This window comes from Condylura cristata, unplaced genomic scaffold, assembly GCF_000260355.1.
Source record: "Condylura cristata isolate star-nosed mole 26May11 unplaced genomic scaffold, ConCri1.0 scaffold00010, whole genome shotgun sequence".
Lineage (NCBI taxonomy): Eukaryota > Metazoa > Chordata > Mammalia > Eulipotyphla > Talpidae > Condylura > Condylura cristata.
This window is the reverse complement of record NW_004567111.1, coordinates 44,415,250-44,426,466: the sequence shown is the minus strand read 5'-3', so window position 1 is coordinate 44,426,466 and position 11,217 is coordinate 44,415,250. Positions and strand designations below refer to the sequence as shown.

Below are 11,217 nucleotides of genomic sequence, written 5' to 3'. Positions count from 1 at the left end.
TCTTCTAAATCAGACCAATTCCCTTCCCCCCCTTTTTTTGGGGGGGGGAAGGGTCCTCATTATAGATGAACTAATGAGAATTGTTGATATGTTATATAACCCTCTGAAATACATTTCCTTTTTCTATACACAGCCCACCTGCCCTGCCTCCTCAGTACACACACAGACTTTATGCTGTTTTTTTCCTGTGATACTAGGGTCTTTATATTCATTAGCTTTGTCTTAAACACTTTCTTCCTTATACACTTTCTGTTCTACTACTTCAGCAATTTACTACCTATATTCAATTTATTATATGAACCTTAAAGACCTCTGAAATGGCAAATCACTATGAGAACAAATTGCTAATTAAAGCATGTGTGAGAAAGAAGTCTGTAATGAAAAACAGCTTTGGAAAGAGTGAATTAGATAGGGAAAAGCAACTAGGAATCAGGTGACAGTTAGGCCTCTGTAAATCAATCTCCTCCCTCTTTCAATTAAGGAAATAGGAGACAGCTCCCAACAGAATCTGAAATAAATGCAGAAGCTCAGGGATGAATCTGAACCAAACTTGATCAGGAGAAAGAAGGGGCTGATGAAATAGGCAAAGCCCAGAAAGGATACTAGAATATTGCCTTGTGCTTGCGCACCAGGTGAGTGGATGGAACGCATTATACGTGTTCCCTATGGTTTGTACCAGGGATATGGGAACACAGTGGCATTTGGCCAGGCTGGACTCTCTGAGCACAAACACCCAGACTGGAGGCAAAACGCTGGCCCTCCCACTTTCCTGGCCAGACCAGGGCTATTGGTGCCTGCGAATGCCTCTGACTATTGTATGGACGCTTACAAGAGGGCACAGCTTAAGGCTATTCTTTCCCAGATGAACCCCAGCCTGAGCCTACGACTGTGCAAAGTCAATACTAAGGAGATGGGTGTGCAGGTGAGCCCTCGGGTAGATAAGTCAGTGCAGTGCTCCCTGGGGCCCCGAACCTTGCGCAGCCACTCTGTCTGGAGCAGTACAAGCCACAAAACACCCCTGCCTGCTTGGGGAGTCTATTCACCATCGATGGGACATAGAGGCTTGATTCGGCAGAGGAAGGATGAAGAAGACAAGGAAAAGATGCTTTCCACTCCTACTGAAGCCAGGCAACTGCAGTTGGCACAAACACCAAGGTTGGAGGAGGACAAGCAGGAAAAACTCAAGCAGCACGATGATTTGGGGGAGGAAGATGCCTCCAGTTCTCCAGAAAGGAAGAGCAAGCAGGAACAAGTGGTTGCCACTCATCAGCTTGGAAAATCCAACTTCCAGGTGAATTATTTCTACCCACTGCTCAGTTGTCTGCCAATCTCACTCTTCCATTCCTCTTTCTGTGGCGACAAGAATAACATCTCTTGCTTCCTCCTCTTGATGAAATAGCAGGAATTCTGAAAACCTGTTTTTTACATGGATTATGTGCTTTCTAACTTTTGGTAAAAAGTGTGCCAACTCTAAGCCTATAAAAACAAAAGTTTGCAATCATTGCAATTGGAAATGAGGACACAAGTTATGACTTCAAGTCTGAAATATACGTTCAGGTTATCATTTTGGGGAGGTTGGTTTGATGACATTGTGGAAAATGGATTGGAAAAGTACGAGACAGCAAGAAGAGCCAGAGTAAACTTTGAGAGATGAGATAACTAAACTAATATAGTAACCTTGAGAATAGCTACAAATAAGGTTTTTTTTTTTTTTTTTTTTTAACAAACTGACACAGGAAAAGGATCTGGCTTTTTTTTTGTTTTTAATCTCCCAGGATAGTAAATGATGCATGCTTCTCCCTTCCACCTCCCTCCCCTATTTGCAGTTTTTGGAACCAAAATATGGCTATTTTCATTGTAAAGATTGTAAGACCAGATGGGAGAGTGCTTTTGTGTGGTGCATTTCTGGAACTAATAAGGTAAGTAAAAGTGAATGGGGCATGGGAGGAGGATGGGGCAGGCACAGATGTGAAATAGAGGGAGACATTTCTGAATGGGGTGAAACCTTGATACTGTCTCATTCTAGGCATCCTCAGTGCAGATACATAATAGATGCTCAGTAAATGATTTAAACTAACTCGAACTAGCTACATGATGACTTGAGCTCCTGGGCCATATCCTGATGTTATATTGTTTGGTAGGTCCTTTAGACAAAATGTCAGGTTATTGAGGTAAACTCCTGTTCTTGTGTAAGTTGGGTCTTTCTGTAGTAAACGTTTCATTAGTAGTTTTGAAAAGCTTTGGCTTTAGAACATTTCATTCCATTTCTGTCCACCAGGTGGGGCAATAAAAGAAATCATTCACTGAGAAGAATAGCCTGTGAAACGAGTTAAGAAGTTAGTTTTATGTTAATTCTCCTTGAGTTAACTGTTCTCAGCATATTAATATTGGAAAAAACTTTCCATTAAATTTTGTACTTCTATGCTTGCCTAAACAGCCATTTGGTCATTGCCAATTCTCCGAATGAGCAGCTCCTCTCACTAGTACTGTCACTATTACCCTGGTCTAGTTTGAGCTAATTTATTCCCATTTACAAACATTTGAATTTGACTGCCCTGTGCTGCTACATTTTAGATACTTCTTTTCTGACAGTATCTGGCAGTAAAAAACTGTAGAGGGAAAGGGCAAAGAATCATGCTACTAGCTGAAGGAAATTGTAACATTTTATACTAGTTCAGATACTTTTTTGAACCAAATATATTTTTGAAAATAAACCAAAATGACTTCTTCTGCTAGAAGAAAAACACTAGGTTTAATTTAATACTTAGAGACACTAGGATTCAAAGAACAAGCTCAAGAATTATATTCTGCTAAGAATGAAAAGACAGAGTGAAATTAGATACATGCAGTGGTCACCAGTGGCATGGGAGGGGGTTGCATGATGCTATCAGAGGAAAGGTATCATGATGTCTGAGTGGGATTTTGAGAAAGGCTGGCAGGTGATGTGGATCAGAAAATGCACAAATCCTAGAAAATGCATACATTGGTGGGAAATTATAAGTAGCTTGAAATTCAAGTAGGGACATACTGAAAATGAAAAAGTAGGGGATACTAGATGGGCACAAAAAGAGAAAGTTGTAATCAGTAGTCTATTGATTTTACAGGTAAGGAAAGTGAGGTTCAAAGAGTTAAAACAAAGAAGTGAGTGACAGCATAAGAGGGTAGAGGTTGGGGAAAAGCAAGGTACAGGGTGAGAGAACAGATCACTTAAATTTAGAACTGGGAGCACATCAACTATATTAAAAAGACAAATTTCTCTTCAGGTTTATTTCAAACAACTCTGTTGCAAATGCCAAAAGAGCTTTAACCCTTACCGAGTAGAAGCGATCCAATGTCAGGTGAGCATGTAGAACACTTCCATTGTGTCTATAACATTTCATGCTTCATCATGAAGTTTCTCTGGCAAATGTTTTGATAAAATATTTGCTAAAATAGGATATTTTTATTGCACTGTTAGTTTTCTGTATGTTTGAAATTTTATCATATTTAAGGAAAGCAGATAGCTTTTTTTAAGAAGGGCAAGGTTTAAACTTAAGTTGTCTTATGCAGTGTGTTTGGGTATGGAGTATTCATGTCTGTTTTCTCTCACACCTATGTACAGTTTGGAAACAATACTTAAAAACTTTTACTAAGCTTTAACTATGTGCCAAACTTTGGGCTAAACATTTTACATGTATTTTATTCTGTAATCTACCCTTTGAGATGGATATTATTCCCACGTTACAGACCAAAAAAAAACTGAAGTTAAATAAGATGAAATAACTTGTCCAAGGTTAGACTGACAGTATTAGAGTTAAACCTGCATTAGGATTCCATGGTGTCTCCAGTGTCTAGGAAGTAAAAGAATTAGGTAAGGTCTTATCTAAAATAGCGTGTAGAAACCTAACTTTTTCAGAAAAGCATGACAGTTTTTTCTTTAAACCTTTGTTTTTTAGCAGTTTTAAAATAACACCTATCTGTGGGTTCTTTGTATTTATCCTGTTGAGATTCAAAGCGTTTCTTGAATTTGTAGCATGGAAACTTTAATCACATTTGGAAAATTATCAGTCATTAACTTCATAAATGCTGCTTCCAATCCTTCTCTTTCAATCTCTCATATTAGACCTTTCATCATATCTTTCTATTTTCTATGCTTTTGTTTCTCCTTGTTTCAGTACTATCTATGAACACATCTCCTATTTCTTTTCCCTTAGCTCCTCCCCATCTACATTAAACCCATCATAGTTACTGATTGCAATTACTGTATTTTTCAGTAATAGAATTCTTATTTATCTTTTTAAAAATACTACCGAGTATAAATTCCCTATGAGTTTGTTGCTATCCTTATCATTTTTGAAAATTTCAGGTATGTTGTTCTGTCTTCTATATATCTGGTTATTTTTGATTGAATGCTATATACTATATACAAAAAATTATAGTGATAATTTCAGCATCTCCTTCAACAGAAGATTTCCTTCTGGTGGGAAAATGGGGACACTGGCAGTCTTGGATCTATCCTCCAGTCAGGGTTGAGCTGTTTAGAAGTTGAATTTGACTGACATCATTGTAGGCTGGTTTGTTTTTGGCTCATTCCTACTCAGAAGAGTGCAACATTTCTGCATCCTAACATACAACCTGAATTGTTAACCTGGTCTCATTTTGGCATATTTAATATTATCCATTAGCTTTATCAATTTGCTAAACTTTTTCAGTGTCTTACTCTCTTCCCAGAAAATAGTTTTATATGTCAGTGTCACTTTTACTTCTGGGCTTTCTTTCCTAATGCTATGCTACAATTTTTTTCTCAGCTTTTCTAGTTTTCTTAACATGATAGTTTTGATCCATATCTATTTCACCACTTCCAGAAACAACAACAAAAAAACTACCTTTGGAGTAAATCTTGATTTTTTTTTAATTGAGCCTTTTCTTGCCTTTAAGGTTATTGTGGGTGTAATACATGAATCTATACTTACTAGAACAGTGCTTATGGTAAACACCATGTGAGTATCAATTATTTTCTTAAGGATGTGTAACTGTCCATGAAAGAATGAAAGGCATACCTTTAGTACAATACTTGTTAAAATCACATTTAAAACTGTCATTTGGAAAATGAAAATGCCTTTTTTCATAATATAAAAGGTAAAGCTTGACTTTTTCTGGCAATGAGACATATGCAGAAATTAGAACTGTGATTATCAGTTTCAAAGATTAGCAAGGTTGGGAAGTTGGATGAGGACAGCATGCCAGTGCCTGGAGTGGATTTTTAACTTAGTAGAGGTCAGAATGGGATGCTGGTTAAAAAACACTTAAATTCTAATAAATACTGTACCTGTCCAGACAAAAATTGAGATACCTTTAGCACAACCCTCCCTGATATTGCAAAAACCAAAAATATCTCTAGACATAGCCAAATGTCTCTGAGTAAAATACTCCTGGTAGAGAAACAATAGCATCTTTAAATGTCCCCATCTAGATTATCAAGTCACAGAACACTCACCAACTGCTTCTCATTTGATTGCATATGTGAAAACTTAAACTTTACAAACTCTTTTAACTTATAAAACTTTTCTCTTGTTTCTTCTCTACTAGCTCCATATCTGAACATTTATCTTTGATGTTTAATACCTTTGTTGTTTATCATTATTCATTTTGAAAGTTGTATGGTATTTAATGGAATATGAATGGTTTAAATGACTTAGTCTGTTTTCTCATTGGATTCAAAGGAGGTTGAAGATGTTGGGGATGGAGTGGTAGGTCAAGAGGTATGATTTGAGGATTACATTTGAAATACAATTTTGATCACTCAGTGTCTAAACTCTTCCTTGTTTTTCAAAGACCTGTTCAAAGTCTCCTTGTTCCTGTCCTCAGAAGAAAAGACATATCGACCTGAGGAGACCTCATCGACAGGAATTGTGTGGTCGCTGCAAAGACAAGAGATTTTCCTGTGGCAATATTTACAGCTTTAAATACAGCAAGTCATTATGACTTGTACAGTACTCCCAAACTATTCTGGTACCTGTTGTGCTATTTACTGTTTTTTTCAAATTAGCTTTGAACTGGTATTAAACATGGATTAGGTTTTCGTACTTTTTGTAGTTTGTAAAATATTTGTACAATATGAATAGAATTAAATAAATGCATGTAAAATATAGCATGAAGGCTCATTAATTGGTCATCTCAGGGTAAAATATCAATGTAGCATGGGAATTGGTAGATACTGTCACTTATGTGAAGGAATAATAACCATTCATTTGACAAACTTTTATACGGTGGGTGCACAAAGCATCAAGAGTATAGATAATGAAGAGGCAAGTGTTTGCCCTTCAATATGCATAATTAAAGTAAATGCTTAAATAGCGCTTAGTGTGTGCCAGCTATTGCTATAACTCATCACAGCAACCATGGTAGCTAGAAACTACTATAACCTTCTTAATGAAGACAGTGAGTCCCCCCAGAGAAGTTATAACACAGAATTCAGATTTGAATATAGGTAGTCTAGAACTTGATCCATGGTTTTAATTACATGTAGATTTTATTTCCAATTCAGATATGATATGTGCTGTGAAGGAAACAGGTTGCTATTCTAGAGTGACCCATAGGGTGATTGAGAAGAGACAACATGAGAACTGACATGAGAATTGATGGGGAGCTGGAAGGAAAGAATATGGGTTTGTTCTGAAGCATCAGCAAAAGCTAAGACTTTAGGGTTCGGTTATATGCTTGGTATGTCCCAGCAATGTGAGCCCCTGTGAATAATGTAGACATGGGCTTCAGGAGACAGGCCTTGGGTCACAAAGTGTTCTCGTGGTCATTGTCAAACATATCAACCCATGTAGGGGGGTTAACAAGGAAGTAACATCAGATTCTTATTTTGAAAAATTCACTACTGTGAGGAAAGATCAGATAGAGTAGGAGAGAGACCAGGCAGGTTAATAAATGCACAAGGAAAATAGTAACTTGGACGTGGTGGTGGCTATGGAGATAAGTCTATGAATTCAAAATAATATTTGAAAATGTAATATGTACAACTGAAAGTGATGAGGAAATAAATGATTTATTCCTTTTAAATTCTTCTTTGAACTCTGTGGCAGATGGAACTGAGAAGTGAAACAGGTAATCAGACTCCAGAATATGCTAACTTCAAAACCTGGGTGCAGCTGGATATGTATGATTGTTGGCCACTTACTTGCCCTGTCTCAATTACTCTACTGTAAGTTGGGAATAGAGCACTGGTCTCTTGGTGGCAGTATGTGGCCTGGCAAGCCGATGTGTGAGAGTTCTGTTAGTTTAGCTATTTTTTATTTGGTGGGGCTATGAGGTGGGGGAGGGTTTTTACCCTTAAGTTTAAAATATTTGAGACATCCAGCTGGGGATATTAGGTAACTTTCTTGAGTATATAAATCTGGAATTTAGGAGGAAAATCATGACTAGTGAGAGATTCAGAGATTAAAAAAATACATTGTATTTAAAGCTGTGGGCCTGCTGGGAGGAGAGTTGGGCACAAGGCCCTGGGGAACAGCCTCATTTAGAACAGGGATTCTAAAACAAGATTTATCTGGTGACAGTGATCTAGTAGTCCTGAGGTCAGAGACTACAAATCTAATAATGATGCCATCAATGCTGCTGGTCCCATAAACTACACTTTGAATAGCAAGAAGTAAGGGGTTAGATAAAAGAGCAGATCAAGAGAGATAAGATGATGATGTCATGAAAGCAAAGATAAAATAGTATTTGGAAAAGGTGGGAGTGGCCAATTCAGTCAAGTCCTGTGGTGAGTGAGGAAGATAAAGTCCTTTTGATAGGAAGTGTCAATGGAATGAGGGGGTCACAAGACTGGGTGTGGATTATACTTTTTAGAACTTTTGTTGTTAAAAAAGCATAAGAGGCCCTGGTGGCACAGTGGCTTAAAGCGTAGCACTAAGAAGCTAAAAGCCACTTCAGCATGAGTTTGATCCCTGCCCCAGAAGTGACCCACATGGCACAGCAGACCTCTCCTGCCTCTCCTGCTGCTCTGCTCAGCAGTGTACTTCGTCAGCCAGCCTGTTCTGCTCCTTACTCTGTCTCTGGTGAAGCCTCTCACTGTCCTTGCACCTCTGTCCTGTTCTGTACACATAAATAAATCTTAAAAAAAAAAAAGCAGATGAATTGGTGATATATATATATATATATATATATATGTATATACAAGCAATACATTTATACATTAATGGGAATGTCAAGTAGTTGGAAGTTGCTGGTTTATAAGGAAGAGGAGATGTCTGCAGGTGCAAAGCCCATGAAAAAGGGGGGAAGAGATAGGTCCTGAGAGGAAATGGCGTGATGTGACCAGAAGGGAGCAGAATCTATCTTTGACTGTAGGAGATGTAACACCTAGAACATGGGGATAGTTCATTGAAGTTGTGGGGTGAAGAGGAGATGGACTGATTTGTCTTACTCAATGAAGCAAAGTCATCAGTTAAGGAAGGTTGGAAGGGAAAGGAATGCGAAGCTGAGAAGGAAGATAATATATATCAGGTATTGCAATTTGAAATTATCAGGAAATGTATAAGGATTGTGGAGACCTCATTTTGGGATTTGGTGTGTTTGAGATATGCTTGTTTATAGATGTGTTCAAGTCATGTCACATCTCATCTGTTCATGGTATAGCTCATCTCAGCCCATGGTACAGCTGTGAAAAGATTAGATTTTAGCATTCACTAGTTAAGTAAGACAGGAGAAAGATATATTCAAAGTCAGCCAGGGAGTGGTTATGGGCAATGAATTACTAGGAAGAAGGAAGACAGTGATGAGTAGTGGAAAAAGTGAAATCTCCAGATTGTTACTCATGATGGGACAAAGTGGACGTGATGGTGGGTTGGCTAGAGTAAAAGGACATTTCAAAGATTCCTAAGTGAGATGCTTAAAGATGAGATCTGGAGCTAGAGCACTTATTGCTGTGGCTGGGGTTTTGTATAACCCCATGAGTGGGTGGCCAGGTGGAGTGGGGTGAAGAACCCTGGAAGTAAGAATGGTAAACTGAGAGGAAAATATTTTGTATGGCTTATTCCCAAGGATATTGCAGTCCCTTAGAACAGTATTGGAAACTGGACAAGAGAATGAACTCTAGCTATGGTCTTCCAATGAATAAGGGCGTGTGAGCAGTGGATCTCAACTGCTCCAACTTAATAAGGAAGAGGAACTTACTGAATCATTACACTTAGAGCCTATGTGGAAAAATGATTGGGGATACACTTTAGAAGAAAGAGTACTTTGCTTAAGAATAAATTTCTCTGAAACCAGTCTTTCAAGTGGGATCATTATTTAAATGCTCACTTGGCTGGCTCTGTTGAGGTATTAACTGGGGGAATTATCACTTTTGACAAGCACTCTCTGGTGATTCCTAGGCTTAGAGCAAAAGCAACATTTCACTCTAGAGAGCAGATTAGAATCACCTGGGGGCACCTTAACCAGCCCTGGCATGTGAACATACTTCAGACTCATTAGATCCATCTCTGGAGGGCTGGAGCCTAGGTATTGGTGTTTGAAGTTTCCCATATGATTTCATATGTAACTAAGGTTTTGAATTTATTATATATATACCACACTCTGATCTTTGTCCCAACTGACTGAGACAGGTGAGTATTTAATTTTGTCCTCAGGATATTTAAATACTATCTACTTGTCTTTAGTCCAGACTTCTCATCAACAGACTTACATTGGTTCGTCATTATAAGTGTCTAATTAGGCATCTCAAAGTTAACATATCTGAAAATCAAATCTTGATTTCTACCACTGAAACATGGCTTCCTTATCTCGGCAAATGAAATCTCCATTTTTCTAATTGTTTGGGCAAAACTTTGGAGTCTCGCATTCCACATGTCATTATCAAGTGCTGTCATCTCTACCTCTGAAATATTTCTAGAATATGCCCACATCTGTTACTAACCTAGCTCAAGCTGCCACCACCATTGATGGCACTAGTGCAGTAACTTTTTAACTGGTCTATTCTGCACATAGTACTTATATAATCCTCTTTAAAAAAACACACTTTTATTGGATATATATATATATATATATATATACACACACACACATATATAAAGCATGAAATGGACCATTTTATAGCCAACAATATGTGGCATTAAATACACTCATTGTGGTTGTATAACTATCACCACTAATAATCTAGGGCCTTTTAATCATCCTAGAGTGACCCTTTTAAAACACAGATCAAAGCATGTCACCGTTCTGCTCCCAAACACCCAGTTGTTTCCATGTCACTCAGAGAAGGACCAAGTCTTTCCTGGCCACATACTCTGTTCCGCCCTCCTCTGTGATCTCTGTCCTCTTTACCCATTTCATATGGGTCACTGGCTTTATGTCTTTTTTTCTTTGCTATGATGCTTTGCCTCCCACATACCCATGTGTATTCTAACTTCATTTAGACCTCTTTCATGGCACTTCACCATCTGACAGACAAACAAATGCATCTTCTGGTAAAATGTATGCTCCTGGAGAGCATACGACATCACGTTTGTTAACTGTAATATTTCCTGAAACAGTGCTAGCCTACAGTACAAGAAATATTTGCTGAATGAAAGAAAAATTCCACTTGTGATAGGTATTCAAATATTAACCCTAAGTAAGGATATCAAAAACTTTAAAAAAAAAAAAAGACTCCAAGATTTACTGAGATATAATTGACACATCATGCCTTGGACACTAATTTACATGTTGTTCTTCAGGCCAGTGTTTGAAAACTGATATAAGTGATTGAACTAAGTATATTGTATATTGGAGGGCCTTATTCTTTATAAAACTCTATAATTCACTTAGGTCAATATGTGTTAGGGTTAGGAGCTAGAAGAGCCTTACACTGGTCACAGACATCTTTTACAACTGTACTAACACATTTTAATGTTCTCAACTTTTGGTGGAATAAGACATTTGCATGCCTCTAAAATGTATGGTTCCTTTTTGAAAACATGATTTGAAGACTACAATTTTAATCAAGTTTTGCCTAAGTTATACAGTGCTTCTCAGTTGCTTTATTTTGACAGTGGACTAAGTGTATCATGTTTGGGTGCTGGAAAGCTCTGAGATATAAGCAGAAGCACCTTTTACATAGCTACTCTCTCCTTTGGGTAGATAGCTCTACTCTGCTCCACTCCTCTGTGTCCCTGGGGAAGTGAAAAGTCAGTGCTTCAGGAACAGAAGCACAACATAATAATGAAGGAGGTTTAACTGATTGATCTAAAG

General features: G+C 37.9%; 1 protein-coding gene across 1 annotated transcript; it reads left to right on the top strand.

Moving 5' to 3' along the window:
• Positions 1-640: 640 nt before the first annotated feature.
• On the top strand, positions 641-5,964 carry ZAR1L (zygote arrest 1-like). The gene is made up of 4 exons (XM_004680328.1): positions 641-1,291; positions 1,827-1,919; positions 3,264-3,338; positions 5,815-5,964. Exons 1-4 carry the CDS (start codon positions 641-643, stop codon positions 5,962-5,964), a joined length of 969 nt encoding a protein of 322 aa, XP_004680385.1.
• The last annotated feature ends 5,253 nt before the right edge of the window (positions 5,965-11,217 follow it).

Excerpts from the sequence above, each read along its gene's own strand:
- ZAR1L (XM_004680328.1), top strand. The coding sequence starts at position 641 with ATGGAACGCATTATACGTGTTCCCTATGGTTTGTACCAGGGATATGGG. Across the intron at positions 1,292-1,826 it reads TTGGAAAATCCAACTTCCAG|TTTTTGGAACCAAAATATGG; the intron begins GTGAATTATTTC and ends CCCTATTTGCAG. Across the intron at positions 3,339-5,814 it reads TAGAAGCGATCCAATGTCAG|ACCTGTTCAAAGTCTCCTTG; the intron begins GTGAGCATGTAG and ends TGTTTTTCAAAG.